Source organism: Oenanthe melanoleuca, chromosome 1A (genome assembly GCF_029582105.1).
Source record: "Oenanthe melanoleuca isolate GR-GAL-2019-014 chromosome 1A, OMel1.0, whole genome shotgun sequence".
Lineage (NCBI taxonomy): Eukaryota > Metazoa > Chordata > Aves > Passeriformes > Muscicapidae > Oenanthe > Oenanthe melanoleuca.
This window is the reverse complement of record NC_079334.1, coordinates 37,648,859-37,665,567: the sequence shown is the minus strand read 5'-3', so window position 1 is coordinate 37,665,567 and position 16,709 is coordinate 37,648,859. Positions and strand designations below refer to the sequence as shown.

The 16,709-nt window shown below is 42.8% G+C and overlaps 1 protein-coding gene across 2 annotated transcripts; it reads left to right on the top strand.

Annotated features, from left to right (window-relative positions):
* Positions 1 to 1,678: 1,678 nt before the first annotated feature.
* DYRK2 (dual specificity tyrosine phosphorylation regulated kinase 2) lies at positions 1,679 to 16,149 on the top strand. 2 transcript variants are annotated; one of them, XM_056515612.1, is made up of 4 exons: positions 1,679 to 1,736; positions 2,164 to 2,223; positions 2,977 to 3,113; positions 11,290 to 16,149. In XM_056515612.1, exons 2-4 carry the CDS (start codon positions 2,169 to 2,171, stop codon positions 12,889 to 12,891), a joined length of 1,794 nt encoding a protein of 597 aa, XP_056371587.1. In that variant the 5' UTR covers positions 1,679 to 1,736; positions 2,164 to 2,168; the 3' UTR covers positions 12,892 to 16,149. The 2 variants fall into 2 exon arrangements, with proteins under 2 accessions (XP_056371587.1, XP_056371597.1); XM_056515622.1 differs by lacking the exons at positions 1,679 to 1,736; positions 2,977 to 3,113 and having other exon boundaries at positions 1,858 to 2,223.
* Positions 16,150 to 16,709: the final 560 nt, after the last annotated feature.

The window sequence follows — 16,709 nt, the reverse complement described above, 5'->3', positions numbered from 1 at the left end:
GAGAAAGAGATAAAGAAAGGCATCCAAGCAGGCTCATGGCCACTCGCAGGATTCAAGACTGATGCTTACAGCACACGCAGTCTTAGAAAGAGAATAGCTGGACAGTACCGATATAATGCATTCCCACTGAGTTAATTTAAATACTGTTTACTGTCTGATAGGCCAGCTCAACTTTTTACATAGTCTTCATAGCAGTCCAAGGGTGTTTGAATAAACTGTGGAAAGCATACTGATGATATACTCTACTGGAAAGGGGTTGAAACAGGACACTTAGTGGGCTTTGTCTTATCTCAGTGTTTAGGTGCAAGTAACCTCTGAAGATGCATGAAACCATCTGTGACAATGGCAGTCAGAAAAGACACATCATGCGAGATGAAGAACTCCTGCAAGCCCTATGAAAAGATAATTGGTACCAATTTGTGTTTTATCTAGCCTGAGCATGACCAAGCTTTCCCTTCTCCCCACCCCTCCTTGGACTAACAAGAAGAGTGTTTTTTTCTGTCTGCTATTCCTGAAACATTTAAGGTATCTCTGAAGACTAATGTTATCAGAGTGTTCGATATGCAGATACCTTTGATGTACATGCACTGCCTGTGAAAATGATGAGAAAATACAGAAAGTAATCAAACCCCACCATTTATACACCAGGCAGCTAATGGAAGGGACATTGGGAGTGCCTGTGGACATCTGGGGAGTTATTGAGGAAGACAAAGCTTTCTTTCGGCTACAGTGAAAAGATTAGGTGGGTGTGGACAGGAGAAGGTGTGATTGTTTTCTCTATGTGACGGGAGGGGTTAGGGAAATTGTTTATTTCTTTGTACCAGTAAAGGAAACGTCTTTGCTTATGCATGTATCTGTAGCACTGGAAGAGGCAAAGGCATGGATTTATTTATTTTTTTTTCTTAGACATAGGGATAAGAGAGATTAATTTTTTGTCTTTTCTGTGGAAGGGGGAAGGGATGATGTCTATGCATCTACCAGCTGTTTCAAAAAGAAAAACCTGCGAGGTCTGTATGGACTTCAAAAACGGCTGAGCATAGGTAGGACAGTTCATTTCAACGCTGTTCCAAGCGGGGCAAATGTTTAGTCTGCTATTTTTGGCAGAAATGACGTTCGAGCTGACAAACCAGGAATTCAAAGCATTGTACTCCACAAAGCACGTCGTGCAGTTTGGAAAACAAGGCCAATAACGCCCCTCGCACTCTCATTCTAGGCTGAGGCACTTACGCCTCCAGGGCAATCCCAAAAGCTTCTTTTCCCTTTTTTTTTAAGTTTTCACTCAAACACTACGCGTTTCAAGTTGTTTATCCTTCGTCCCACGGGACAACCTTTGTCCTTGCGGTCTGACGGAGTGGTCCCGCCGCCAGACGAGCCGGCCATCCCCCGGCCGCACTGCTCCCACACACGATTCCCGCACACGCCGCTTTCCCCGCGGGCATCGCCCCCTCCCCCGGCGCCGCCGGGAGCTTCCCGCGGGGCTGGCCGGGCGGCCGGAGCCGGTGGGGGCCGGAGCCTGCGGCGGCCGTGCCCGCGCCGTGCCCGGGCCGGGCCGGGCCAACATGGCCGCGCCCCGCGGTGCCCAACGGCCGGGCGCGCCCTGGCCCCGCGGCGCGCGGCGGGGCCGTTGTGCGGGCGGGCGCGCGGCCGGGCCGTTGTGCGGGGCGGGCGGGCGGGCGGGCGGACGAGCGGCGCCCGGGGGGAGCCGCGGGCCGCGCCGCCTCCGCGGCGGCGGACCGGTAGGGAACGGGAGGGAGCGGCGGGGAGGGACGGAAGGAGGGCACGCGGCCGACGGGGCGGGGACTGCCGAGCCTGTGCGCTGTTCGTCCCCGCTCCGCCGCGCGAGGAGGAGGGTCCTGTCCTGCCGCCTGCTACTGCCCCCTCCTCCGTGCGAGGGGACCGGGGCGACCGGGGCGGGGGCGGGGGAGGTGATGAGCTTGGGCCGGGGGCTGCGGCGGCGGCGCGGCTGCTGCTGCTGCGGCGGGAGGCGACGGCGGGCCGTTGGAGGGTCTGTCCGGCCGGCCCGGGGCCAGGGGGATGCAGCGCAGGACGTGTCTGGGTCTGGGTGTAGCTGATCGGAGAAGAGAGGCAGACGCCGCCCGGAGAGGCCGAGGAGCAGCGGAGGAGAGCCACCCTGACATGCCTTTTCCTCTCCCTCCTCTCCAGCGGCCATGTTAACCAGAAAACCCTCGGCTAGCGCCGCCGCTGGTGCTGCCTACCCAGCCGGTAAGGAGAGCGAGCGAGGGCCGCCGCGATCGCCGGCGCCGGGCCGGGCTGCGGAGGCCCGGCGGAGGGGGACGGAGGCGGGGGGGGCTCGGGGCCCCGCGGCTGCCGCCGCAGAGGTGCCGTGCGTGTGGAACAATGATCCGCCCTCCCCCCGCGGCGGCCGAGCCCGGGGGGCCGTCGGGGGCTGCGCGCCGGGCTCCGGCGAGCCGCTGTTGTGCGCGATGGCGAGTTCGCCTCGGGGGAGCGGGGCGGGGTGAGCGGGGGCCCGGGAGAAATCACGTAGGGAAACGACCCGAGGAGAACTGGGGGTCGCCGCGGGTGCCGGAGCTCTGCGTTTGACAAGGGGCAGCGGTGCTCGCCGCCGCTTCCCGCGGCAGACTTGTGAACTCCTGTCGGGTCCCCGGCGGCGCCGGGATTTGGCCGGGCCAGACGGCTCGGGGGGAGGCGGGGGCGCGGGCAGCCGTCCAGCCCCGAGGCGTGCGCCGGGCAGAGCCGGCTCGTTCTCCCGGTTAGGCGCCTGCCGGTGGCGGGTTAATCTCGGATGAAGGGTTTAGCTGGGCGAGCGCGGCCCGCCCGCGCTATTAGCCGGATCGGTGCGTGTGCGCGCCGCGGCGGTGATTAGCTTTTAATGGCTTCTGCCCCAAGCAAGACGGGCGGCGGTGCCGGCCGAGCGCTGGGGCCGCCGCCGCCCCGGCGGGCTCGCTTCCCGAGGGCCGCCGCTGCCCGCCGCGCTCACCCCTCTGCTCTCCGCAGGCAGGGCAGGGGACAGCGGCCGCCCGCTGCCGTCTTCCCCGGGCACCGGAGCCGCGGTCTCCCGGGCAGGAGCTGGGACCGGCCCGCCGTCGCCCCTCGCATTGCCGCCGCTCAGGGCCAGCAACGCTTCCCACACGGTGAGCCCGGGCAGGGGAGGGTGTGGGCGGGGTCCGGGAAGGGGCGCCTGGCCCCGGGGGTCCCCAGCGGCGGCACCGAGCGCGCATGGGCCCCCGAGGCGCACGGCGCTGGAGCAGCGCGTTGGGTTTCTGCGGCTCCCATGGAATGTGCATGCTTGTTGGGAGGCTGGGACCCTGGAACTGCACACATGGCTCTCTCCCTCCTCAGCTCCCCCCTCCCCCCCTCCCTTCAGTCTGGTTTTGTGTCTTATTTTCAGTGACAAATTCGATCTTTCACACTCGCATAGAAGAGATGTTCTGGTGAATGCATTTTTTGAGATGAGGTTAGTCACTGTGATTAAAGTGTAGTATGAACTGGGGTGAAAAATGAAGGCTGCTCTCCCCTTTACATTGTCTGATTAGCTCAGGCCGATGGCAGTCTTCCCTAGAAATAGCTATCGCTGTGCTCAGGGACAGTGATTGGATGAATCTGCCTTTATTGCTGCAGTAGTTTACCTATAAAGACATAACCGCTGATGGCATGAAAAGGATGTTATTTTCCGGTTCTGTGATAGCTCACGTTATCTCCCACTCCTAGTTAATCTACTAGGAATGAAACTTCCCAAGTATGCCACTATATATGGATAAGAGAAGTATCTCTGTCCTGAAGGCATGACAGAGTAGAGAGACGGGTCCATATACTGGCATGTTAACACTAAATATCTGAAATTTTTATTGCATACATTTCCTTTTAAATTCTGAAAGATTTCATACGGACCCTGAAAGGCATTGATGGCATACTTTTCATTGAATTAATGAGTTCTTCGTGGATGCTCACATACTATCTTTGTAAATATATGGCAGAGCTTTAAATGGTAATGTGATTATAGGCTAGTGGAAGGTGAAACTGCATTTAGATATTAGTGTTTCAGTGACTTTCCATGTAACTTCAGGGTAAAACATCTTATTCAAATCCATTTATAGGAAGAATTGTCTTAATTAAAAAAAAATCAGTATATATAGGGTATTCTCAAAAGGAATGAGTATATTGCAAATTCAGGGTGGAGCTGCATTCTTGAGATCAACTTCATTGTATATTTATGTAGCTAGAGTATATGTCTGAATTGTTCATAAGTATAAAAGGCAGATTTTTTTCCCATTTGTATACCAGTTAAGTGCTGCTTGATTTTAGAGTTGGGCCAACAGCTTAGGGTTTTTTTAAAATAAATTCATAAAAGAAAGAACATAGTACAAACAGCCTGGGCACCAATCATGGACAAATATGCAAGGCCTGCAAATATCAGGGGCTCACACGTAACAGAGCCCAGATTTAATTTAGGATTTGTGAAAGAATGGTGGCCAGCTGTTTGTCTGTGACTACTAACTAATTCTGGAAGTACACAATATAAGTATTTTTAGACAAAGATTTTGTGTATGTGTATAATATATAGTGTCTGTGCATATATATTTGTATGTAAAGATGCAGTCTTTATAAAAACATTCAAGGGGTGTTCAAGGGTTACATTTCTGTGTTTCAAGTATCTTTACAAGTATATGATTGTATATGTGTGCATATGTTTATATGTAGCACATATATGTGAATTTATGGAAGCACACAGGAATGATCAAGCATTACATGGCTATGCATCATGTGTCTCTAGATTCTGACTGTTCCAAAGTGTCTTTTCTTTGTGATAAAGAGCCTACTCTACAGTGTTTATTTAGCCTTGGGTGCTATTACAGAAATGTCTCATACTGCCTTTGTAGGTGGTTATTTTGTGGTTGGCTAACATAACTTCTTGTGGTAAGGATCAGATATGACACCAGAATGCTGGATCTTAACCTGAAAAAAAAAAGGGGGGCAGTAGCTGTTTGGTAAACTTAGGCCTACTGACCTCAGCTGACACTGTCAGATTGAAACCATTGGTTTAGTATGCCACAACTTCCTCCAATCAGACCTTTGTAAAACGTGTCCTCTCAGTTTTCTTAAATTATTTTCCTTCTTTGTGTTCACGTGTTTATCCTGTTTTCATCAGTGTTGTATCTGTGTGGCTTCTGTAATAGCTAAAACCAGAGTATTTCTGTGTTTGAAACTTTCAGAAGGTATGGTGTGCTTAAGTGGGTGAACTGCTGGTGTTTATTTATATATGTGTGCATAGCATGGATACTAGTTCTGAGAGAAACTGACGTTGAAGTTAGGTTTTGTTTAAGCTAAAGGGTTTTTCCTTTAATGCAGGCAGGGAAGAAATCAACTACCTGTAATATTTCTTGCTTGTGTGATCCAGCCTCTGCTGAACCTGTGATATCCTACTGTCAAGTGAAATTTCATTGTTTGGTAGATTCCAAATAGCATGGGTAGAAGAAGGGGGAAGATGATGTTTTACACCAGCTTCATAAAATGGGACAGAGGTTTTGGTGGCAGTCTTCGCAAGCACAGCAGCCTTTGTTGCTAAGCAGGCAGGGTTGTATGTTGTACAATGGAAAGGTTTTGTTTATTTTTGTTTTAAATGTGCCTTCATCCTCAGCTTATTTGTGTATGCTTTCATCCCTGGCTGTCTTGTTTGCCCTGTGGTGGAAAACATGAACCTATTTCCAACCCCTTGTCTTCTTCATTTTCATTTCCAAAGTCATTGCTTTCTCTTTGGAAGCCTTAAGTTCTTGCCTTGATGATTGGAACCTTTTTCCATTCACTCTCTCCTGTTTCATTATGGTGTTCTTACATCCAGTTGACATACTGCAGTAGAGATTATCTTGCTTGCCTGCTGCTCTGCTTGTGTAAATCCTAACCTGTCTGTGAGTCCCTCTTCCAGACTCATCTCTGTCTTCTGCCTGGCTTTCTGTTCTTTCTTACTTGGCATGTATTCCTGCATTCTGCACTGTTTCTCTTGCAGTACAGCAGTCATAATGGTTTTCTCCTCCTGTCTAGTACTGTGAAACAACCAGTTTACAATGCATGATTCAGTGCCCTCCCTCCTTCAGTCTCTGAGATTTCTTTTGCCACAAGCGTTGAGTGTTTATCTGTATACTTCTGCATCAGACATTGTATTCATCTTGATTTTTTTTAATTTAATTTTTTTAATTGACTTATAATGGAACACAGATTCCTGGACTCTGTTAATACAAGTATCTGGTAGGTCACATGCTGCCAATTTTTGCTGTTGTCATCTTCTTTAAAGCAGGTAAAACCAAAGCAAATACCTTCTTCTTGTAGTGTTTTCATGTATTAAATTGCCACAGAAGTGCTATCACATTTGAGTGAAAATAACTGTGCAATCGTGACCTGGATTTTACTATATCTAGTTATCTTTGGATGCTTCTTCCTCTTTTTAAAATTTGTATCCAGGGACAGTATGAGACTATCTTAATTTTCGAGGGCTATGGGGATCAGCTATGAAATTTGGGTTCCAGATTGTGACTGTAGTGCTGTGGGGATTGCAGTACTTTTGGGCACATCTTTCATATTTGTATAGCTCACCTAACCCAAGGGGTTCAATTTTGTGTGCATTAACTGTCCTTTGAGTTTCATCATGTGTGATAAATGTGATAAATGTCCCAGAAGTATTCAAACTCACCGCACCCCTAACAGAATGAAAAAAATCAGTATCACTCTTGAGGCATAGTTCAGTCTCAGAAAATATTTGCCATATAGAAGTTAACTTTTCAAAAAATAAGTTTATATGGACCAGATGCAACAACAGCAAAAATCCAAATGGTATGTTGCTTTTACCTCTCTTGTTGAGCTACAAGCTCAACAAAGGCTTAGTCTTTTTTGGTGTATAAAACCCATACTCAGGATAAAACCATTAGGGATAATCCAGTATTATTATTATTGTACTAATTAGCAAGTATTTTTAGTTCTGAATGAAGGAATGTTGCTGAATTAGTTTATCAAGGAAAATGAAGGCCTTTTGTACATTTGCTCAGGCTTTTGTTTTGTAATCAACAGAATAGGCAGTGAAGCCTGCTACACCTGATACCATATGCCTCTTGTGTGTTTGACACAGTAGGGCTGAAATTGGCATGCCCAGATATGCTGTAAAGAAAGGGGTATATAGTGTAACAATTATTCTTTAATTAAGTTACTACTTTAGAATACTGTTTCTCCCTTTGTCCTCATCTGTGCGAAGTAATAGCAGATAATGACATCTTATTCCTGTGCAGCATTTCAGCAGGCCATCATGATTGCTCTATTATTAAGATTCATTTTACAAACCTTTTTAGATTTTGATTGACAGCAAAATCTTTTTTTCTGTGGTTTTGCTCAAAATAAAATGATAATATATGGCTGAATCATGTGTCTGTCTTGGATAGTTTTCTAGGGTGCTAATAATCACACGAAGTGACTGTTAGAAAGATGAAATATGATACGATTACATAATATCTTGATGAATTTGGATGATGAAGTTGAGAAGAGGTGCATGCTCCTGTGGAGTTCAGTCTTCTAAGTAGTCTTGTAAAAGGTCTTGAAACAGATCAGTGCATTGGATGAGTGTACTGCAAAGAAATTGTAAATGGGTTTGCCCCCTTGTTAGCAGGCTGGATTCATTTTTATGCTACTTCTGTATTGTTACAGGTCTGAAGCCTCCGTATAGTAAGTTACTGTTCTACTTCTGCTCCCAAATACATTTGTGAACGCAAAACAATCAAAAGGAACCCAAATAGTACCACCCTCAAATTAAAGTTTTGTTGCTTTTTTATTTATTGATCATAGTTTAGAGTGTAGTTTTGTTTTGGGTTTTTTTTGGTGTATCTACTTTAAAGATTAGGAGAATGCTTTTGGCAAGTCACCAACTTCCATAAAATGAACATAGCAAAGTAAAAGTAAAATCTTAATGGTGATGTTGAAGTTATGAGAAACTACTAAGAAAGAAAAGAAACACTTCATTGTAACATTTGCTATTATGTAACTGATGGTGCCGGAAGATTCAGGAAGATTAATTCAAGCTCACCAGTTATTTCAATGTATTTTCTAGACTTAAAACAGTAGTTTTTTGATTATGTGTGCTGCAAAAATATGTAAATCTTGGAGGATTTGGATGGGTTTGAACACAGACTACAGTATATAATCAGTAAACTTCGTAAGTGCAGGCAGGTGATCAGTTGTGTAGGTTGTTGGTTCTGGAATTTATGGGTCCATCTGCAGAAGCAAAATGGAGACATGTTCTAAACCTCTCAGGCTTGTGGTTTCAGCTGAAAGGCTGATGGAGCTTCTGCATACTAAGAACAGTTTGGTACTGGACTAATAAGGCTGTAGTCTTTTGTAGCTTGCCAAGCCCATTAGTTGTGGTTAGGAACTTGAGGTGTTGCTGCTGAAGCCTTTGGAGCTTGTGAGCAGTGCAAGCCTGAACTTGACAGCAATCTCAGACACCTGAGTAGCCAGAAGTAGATAGGCAGGGCAAAGGACTGGTGAAAATCCAACCCTCATCCAGGTTGGAAATAGATGAGCAAAGTCTGTTTTTTATATGGGCTTCGTGGTTGTGTTGTGTCTGATAGCTCTGAAACTCCTGTTGTGCTTCCTTTGAAAGAAGAGTGGGCTCTCTTCTCCTGTGCAGCTTTTGGAATAGAGCCTGTGATAATGTGGTGTTTTCTACAAGAAAACCAGTGCTACTGTCTGCATCTGCATTTGCATTCCCAAGCAGCAGCTGACTGAAACTGGCAAAACCAGTCACTTAGGATTTGGGTAGAAGTTGAATAATGCTGGTGATTTCATTCTGCTGCTGGAAAAAAACCATCAACCTGTCAGCACCATGAATCTGCCTGAAGATGCAGGAAGTAGAGCCTACATGGTTTACACTTTAGAATGTGTTCACAAACACACTTTTAGAAAAAAGAACTTTTTAGTCCCTGTTGAGAGGGAATAAAGAAATGGGTCTTTTCCAAGTCCTGAAGAACTTCTCAGTACATATATTGAGCAAGCAGTGCTTAGGAAGGGTGGAAAATAGTTAACTGTGAAAACAGTTGACTTGAGGAAAAAAAAATTCAAGATGTGAGCTGTGGTAATGAGTACCTGGGTTAAAAAGTTCTTAAAGATTACTTTCACAGTGGTACTCTTTCTTCTTCATTGTGTATGTTAGTATTGCCTACTCCCAGTTTGTCTAGATACGTTCTGCTTTTGTCCAGTCAGTGTTAGAGAATAAATTTTTGTACCTAGAATTTTGTAGCTTGAGTCTTTGGAATTGTATGTTTACTCTGCTGCTTCATTATGCCTTTCTAGCACAGTTCTGCAGTGCTGCATGTGCTGAACCTGACACATCTTACTAACTAGAGCTGGTTCTTCTGAAATGAGCAATTTAGCAGCTCTTGGGGCATTTTTTTTTTCTTTGCAGTAGCTACTGTTTAAATAGAGGATCAGGGCAACTTCAGGAAACTGCTAGTGCAGTGTGCCTCAAACTTGACCTGAAGGAAGTGCCTTTTGGCATGATAAGTCCTCTTAATGATTTAATATCTGGTGCTTTTGAGACATCAGACTAGGAAGGGTGTTTTTGTTGATTTCCTATATATCTTCAGTGTGCTTAAGTGTTACAAACATCTTTGCTCTGAATTGTGATTGTGTGGTAGTGCTTTCTATGGGATTGATCAAATTTGATAGTGTGAGCCTAAATTTCTCTGCAAACAAACATATATGGTCAAACTGCAATGATGTATGAACCAGTTATTCAACATCAGTCAAAATGGAATCAGAAGAGCAGTCAACTTGGAAGAAGCAGTCCCTGAGAGCTCTTGTTCTTACATTGTGTGAGTTTCAGAGCTGCAAATTTCAAAATACTGTCCAAAGGTGAAGCCGGTGTCCAGCTGGCAAGTCTTTGGGAACAAGTAACTGAATTTACAAAAATATGCTTCTGCCGAATCAGAGTGATGCCTTAACAGAAGCACAGAGTATGCTCGAGTTTGCCTCGCATGTCTGGGTTTCTCATTAGGAAGCACTTCTGCTGTTGCAGCACAGATTTCACTGCCTCATATCACAGCACACAACTGTCATTTTCTGATTTTATTTCAGCAGCCTTGAGTGAACAGGGAAGGTGTTATCCTTAGGTGCCTAGAAAAAATGTGGTTCAGTTGAAAAGTGCTCTCAACCCTGGCTTGATCATCTGTCTGACAGTATCAGTGAACTTTTTGTTAGTGATTTGACATAAATATTAAGACTGGTGAATCAGCTGGAGAGGCAGCAGGGGAATTCTTCCCACATTTGTGTAAGACCAGGCAGAAGACAAACTAATTATCCTCTACTTGAGAGCAGATGAGGAATTCTAAGACAGCTATTTTAGTGTAAATATCTTGTTCTCTATATCTCTATCAGGTAAATTTCTTGTTTCTTCTTAAAAATAACAAGTTTGGAGCGATAGTTGTTTTCACACCCCAGTACTTTGCTGTTTATTTCCTTGAAAATGCTGAATGCTGCTGTTTATTCCCATGTACGCATTGTCTAGTACAAATCTCATTTCTAAAATCTATTAATGCTTTTTTCCCATGTTTTTTTAAAAAAACTTACTGTATGTTCCCCAAGGCAAAGATTTGCTCTCTATTAAAGTCTGCATAAGGCCCCAAATCTCATTTTGGTTAAAAGTTATTGTTAGACTGGTTTGGGAAAGTGCTAAAGGATATGCTCATTCTTCATTGATCAGAATGTTTTGCTGAATTATGAGTGTCTCAGTTGCAAGCAGTAAGTTGAATTCTTGAACTTCAGAAGTGTGTGGGTTCTCTTCCTCTTTGTGCATGTCACAGCACATTCCTTACTGCTTAAAAATGTATCTGGAACTTTTAATATACAGTAAATTTAAGAACAAGTTAAAATCTTGATTTCTGAGAACAGGTGACAAGGGCATAAGCCATGTTAAGTTCCAGCAGGTATTGTATGTTATCTTCACGATCCTTAAAAATGCTACTATTTTTTATAAAGTCTGATGTCCCTCAAGCATGCATCTTGATGTTACAGGTCTTCTGCCTTGAAGATTCTTGGAGATATTGTTAGCTTCTCATGGTATCACATTTGAGAAACAAGAATTAGGAAGTTCAGTAGCATCCAGCAGTATCACAGTATACATGCTGTATTTTTTAGACTCTCTGTAAAAAATTGCCATCTAAGAAGACACTTTGTTTTAAGGTGATTTAGGCAGAATGGAGGGTTGCAGTGTGATTGTTGAAGCATGGAGTTAATTTCTTTCTTTTTAACGGGGTATGTATTTATTTTCAATTTTAGGTTGGAGGCACTAAGCACACAATGAATGAGCACCTACATGTTGGTAGCCATGGACAGATCCAGGTTCAGCAGCTCTTTGAAGATAATAGTAACAAGAGAACCGTTCTGACAACACAGCCAAATGGACTTACAACACAAGGCAAATCTGGATTGCCAGTGGTTCAGGACAGACTGTCAGAGAGTGCCCACAGGCGACAAGGGAGCTCCAGCTCTTTAAAATCTTCAGATGGAACAGGGAAGGTGAAAGCCTCTGCTACCACACCAGAGCAAGCTATGAAGCAATACATGCAAAAATTAACATCTTTTGAGCATCATGAGATTTTTAACTACCCTGAAATATACTTTTTGGGTCCAAATGCAAAGAAGCGGCAAGGTGTGATTGGCGGTTCAAACAACTGTGGCTATGATGATGACCAGGGGTCTTACATACAAGTGCCCCATGATCATATTGCATACAGGTATGAAGTCCTGAAAGTTATAGGGAAAGGAAGCTTTGGGCAGGTGGTGAAGGCCTACGATCACAAGTTGCATCAGCACGTGGCACTAAAAATGGTGAGAAATGAAAAACGTTTCCACCGCCAAGCTGCGGAAGAAATTAAAATCCTGGAACATCTCCGGAAACAAGATAAGGATAACAACATGAATGTTATTCACATGTTGGAAAACTTCACATTCCGCAGCCATATCTGCATGACATTTGAGTTGCTGAGCATGAACCTTTATGAATTAATAAAGAAAAATAAGTTTCAGGGCTTTAGCCTACCTTTGGTTCGGAAGTTTGCCCACTCAATTTTACAGTGCTTGGATGCTTTGCACAAAAACAGAATCATTCACTGTGACCTTAAACCTGAGAACATTCTGTTGAAACAACAGGGTAGAAGTGGTATTAAAGTGATTGATTTTGGCTCAAGTTGTTACGAGCATCAGCGTGTCTACACTTACATTCAGTCACGGTTTTATCGTGCACCTGAAGTCATCCTTGGTGCTCGTTATGGGATGCCCATAGATATGTGGAGCTTGGGCTGTATTCTAGCAGAGCTGCTGACCGGTTATCCACTTTTACCTGGAGAAGATGAAGGAGACCAGCTGGCTTGTATGATTGAACTATTGGGCATGCCTTCTCCAAAACTCTTAGATACATCCAAGCGAGCAAAAAACTTTGTGAGCTCTAAGGGTTATCCCCGCTATTGCAGCATCACAACCTTGTCTGATGGCTCTGTCGTACTTAATGGCGGACGCTCTCGGAGGGGAAAACTGCGTGGCCCACCGGAGAGCAGAGAGTGGAGTAATGCATTAAAGGGATGTGATGATCCCCTCTTCCTTGACTTCTTAAAACAGTGTTTAGAATGGGATCCTGCTGTCCGTATGACACCCAGCCAGGCTTTGCGGCATCCCTGGCTAAGGAGACGGTTGCCAAAACCTCCGACTGGGGAAAAGGCTTCAGCAAAGAGACTTACAGAGAGTACTGGTGCTATAACTTCAATTTCCAAGTTACCTCCGACTTCAAGCTCAGCTTCAAAACTGAGGACTAACTTGGCACAGATGACGGATGCCAATGGGAATATTCAGCAAAGAACAGTGTTGCCAAAACTCGTTAGCTGAGTTTGAAAAACCCAATGCTGTTAATATGAGAGATACAATGTGGCTGAGCCTTATTTGTATGAAAAATTAGCTCAGATATGCATTTTTATTTGCTCAATAAATCTCTTAATTTGTATCTTTCAGCACTCATTTTAAATGTAATTTTAAATGTTAATTTTGTTTTTATAAAAATACGGGGACAATGCTTTAAGTTTTTATACTTATTTTTTAAAATGTTTGTCTTCTACAGTACAATTAGCCTTACTGTAACTAATGTGACACAGTAATAAACATCAGTGGCAGGCCACTGGTTACAACATGACTGTCATGCATTGCAGCGTGGTATCAAAGGTATTAACCTTTCTCTTCCATGGTTCATATTAGTTTTAACCTGGGGTAAATTTGAAAGACTACCTTTTGGATTTTATGGGTTTAGTCTGGATTCTGTGCACACTCATATCTGCGACTGACTGGACTCCAGGGAGAATACTCAAAGAATACAGTTAAGCACTTGTAAACTTATAGTTTAAAGTGGAGCCATAGCACATTCTGTTGTCATTTTTTATGTGGTAGCCCAGAGAAAGTCATAGTATCACTAAAGATACTGTCACCTCCTATGGAATACTTTCTCTATTTAAAAGTAATGGGCTTTGATTAAAATGATCATTTAAACATAATGCAAAAAAAAACATCGGGGCTAAAAGGACTCTCTTACCTTGCATGCCATGTGGCAGAGTGAGAGGAATGGGTAGTCTTGGAAAGCACGAAAACGGTAATATGTCTGTTTCTCTGAATATGAAAGTGATTGATTAGTTGGTAAAACAAATGTTCTGTTTGTTTCAGATCTATATCATTGAGCATTCACACAGGTACTCTTTTTTTCATTTTTTGTTTTTTTTCCCCCCGTCTCTTCTGTTTTTTCTAATGTGCAGCTTGATCTCCCAAAATCACATAGGCAGAAGTGCTCATTCTGTCAGTTTTATGCTGTAACTTCCAGACTGTTAATCTACATGGATTTCAATGTTTGAGCGACTGTGTCTTCTGTGGTACATTTACACTTCAAATCAAATCTGCATGTAGGGACAAACATGATATAACTACATTGCTTCCTGTAGAGGAGTACTTCACCTTAGACAGCTTAACTGTAGAAGGAAAGATCCTCAGTGGAAAGCTTTTCAGTTGGAAGACACCATCCTAGATAGTTTGTCAATAGGGAAAATTATCAAAGGAAAGCTAAGCGCTTGGAATTTCATTTAATCTTTGGCATTTGTTGATGGAAATTGACTTTGAAAGAGCAGTTAGAGATATGTGTAGATTTGTTCACGTGTGCGTGTGCTAATGCTTGGTTTTTCTTTTTTACTTCTAACTGCATTCATGGAAGAAAGATGGTCTACTAAAGAATAGGATCTAGACCTATGAGAAAGGTATTCACATGTTGTAGCATGTTTTCAACAGGAACATTTTGTAATCTGAGATCCGTATTTTAATGCGTACAATGGCTGTGGTCTACATTGGATGTATAAAACATATGAAAAGGGAATTTTAAACGAAGTAGAACAGTCCAGAAGGGTTTATGGATGTTAGAACGAGACATACTAGAATGGATTACATTAAACCTCAGTAACTTATAAACGACATTTATATGCACAGATTTTACTGAGTTACTTGTACAAATTATGAAAATTACTTAAAGCATGGTCCCCGAGAGGCCAAGAAAGTTTCCGGTTAAGTTCTCCTTCATATTCGTTAATTTACCACTTACAGCTTAATTTTTGTTTGTTGGGGTTTTTTTATTTTTAATTTAATGTAAGACTGGGGGAGGGATATAAGGAAAAAAATGACAGAATTCTCAGGAAACATACCGCTGAACTTCTTGCCAAAAAGTCAACACTAAAGAAGCTCCAAAATAATTTCTGAGTAGAGGATGTTATTTGTTGATTGATAAATGTCAAAATTAAACTGTCAATCAACCATTTTTCTTACTTAAAAAAAATAATTTCCTGCCTCTAGTCAAATTAAATTATTTAGTGTTATCTGTTCACAACTTTATACAATATGTGTAAGTGCAATATGTAAACATGTATGAAATAATGTTAAAAATGAAATATAATACTTCTAAGAAAAGTGGAGTTTAGAATATTAATATCCAGTAAATTATGGTCAATAAATTCTAAGTCTGGAAAAGAGATATATTAATTTTAATGTAAAATTAACTAACATTCATGGCTGTGGGAATACAATACTCTGTATTTTTCTACAGTAGCAGGGAATCTTTACTTCCTCCACCACCTACTTGGCTTTACCGCTACTTTCTACCTTAACTCTTCCTGCAGAAGTTGGGAAATAGGGATGCTGATGTTAAGGGCAAAAGAAGAATCATCTCCCTTGATATTTTTTAAAGCAGACATTGATACATGTTCCTGCCTTTTGTGGTAACATAAGGTGAAAACATTCATCATGTTCATGGGTCATTAATGGGCTACAACCACTAAATTTTCTTTTTCATGTAACCAGTTCTTAATGCCAATAATGCATTTATGATCCACCTTCTTCATAAATGCTACCGGAAACTTAAAGGCCAAAATATAGTGTGAAGAGCTATTTTTTTAACCCAGATACAGTGGAACTTCCTCTATACTAAAGGAGCAGCTACATCAAGGTTTTTAAGTGGTGTCGCTGCATTTTATTGTAGCTTATTTATACCTGTAAAAAAAAAAGGGGTGGGGGGGAGGGGGGAAGGACATTGCCTCTTGCTTTGATGTGATTTTATTCTAAGGGCTCTGATAATTAGGCTGATAGAAGTTGGCTTGGAAACAGTGCTTAGTCTCACATGTTACCATTGTCTGGGGACGTCTGAGCTATTTTCAGATTTAGTAACAGCACAGTGTTGTCTTTGGTTGCAGTCTCACTTGGCTCAGTTTCTTGCACCACTGGTGTGTTCATTACCACTTAAGTGTTAGAACAAGAGAGTGATGCAAGATGTGTAGATTAAGGATAGAGGATGGATTGTGCCCTTGGTGTTAACAATGTGCCTTTTGTTACAAATGCATCTTGGCCTCTTTAACCCTTGGAATACTGCTTGGTAGGGATGAAATCTATTTTTAAGTGCTATATCTGTCTTAAAACATCCTGTTGATGATTGAGGCCTTAATAGAAACAATAAGGCAATCACACTGCTTGGGTGGAGAGGACACTGTTCTTGTAGTACCGTATCATTAAGGGGTTAAAGATGGCCCTTCCTCATTGGTTGTACTTTAACATCAAATTGATTTTTTTTTTTTTAATAATTTTTTGTTATAGTGACACTAGACAGAAATCAACTGTATTTGTAAAAATTTACCTCAAACTCTTTAGTTTTATAGTGTGATTTAATCCCAGGGCATTTGGTATGAACCAAAGTGCATTCCTTTTATATGTGCCTGGCTCTTATAAAAGTGACCAGGGATTTTTACAATTTGGGTGCAAGGCACTTAAGCCACTTTTAACTGGTGGGTGGTTTGGAGTTATAAATGACTTCATGGGAATGTTGAAAACACTTAAGACATAAGTAGCATCGGGCAATATTAAAATCTTTGAGAAAGGGTGTGCATTATTTAATGCTCTCCATTTGTTAATTTTTTTTTCCATCAGTAATATTTGTGATAAATACAAAAAGAACTCTTTTTACAGTCAACAAAGATTAGAATATTGCCCAGTGTAATGCTATGGTAGCATTTGAATAAAATAACATTTGTGAATTATTGTTTCTAGGGGCTTGTACATCTCTGCTACAAATTGTAATTACTCAATTCAACTGCTACAACTGCGTCTAAGCAGTAGCTTGGGTTTTTATTGGGCAA

Coding starts and splice junctions, on each gene's coding strand:
- DYRK2 (XM_056515612.1), top strand. CDS start 2,169: ATGTTAACCAGAAAACCCTCGGCTAGCGCCGCCGCTGGTGCTGCCTAC. Junction 2,224..2,976: donor TGGTGCTGCCTACCCAGCCG/GTAAGGAGAGCG, acceptor TGCTCTCCGCAG/GCAGGGCAGGGGACAGCGGC. Junction 3,114..11,289: donor CCAGCAACGCTTCCCACACG/GTGAGCCCGGGC, acceptor TTTCAATTTTAG/GTTGGAGGCACTAAGCACAC.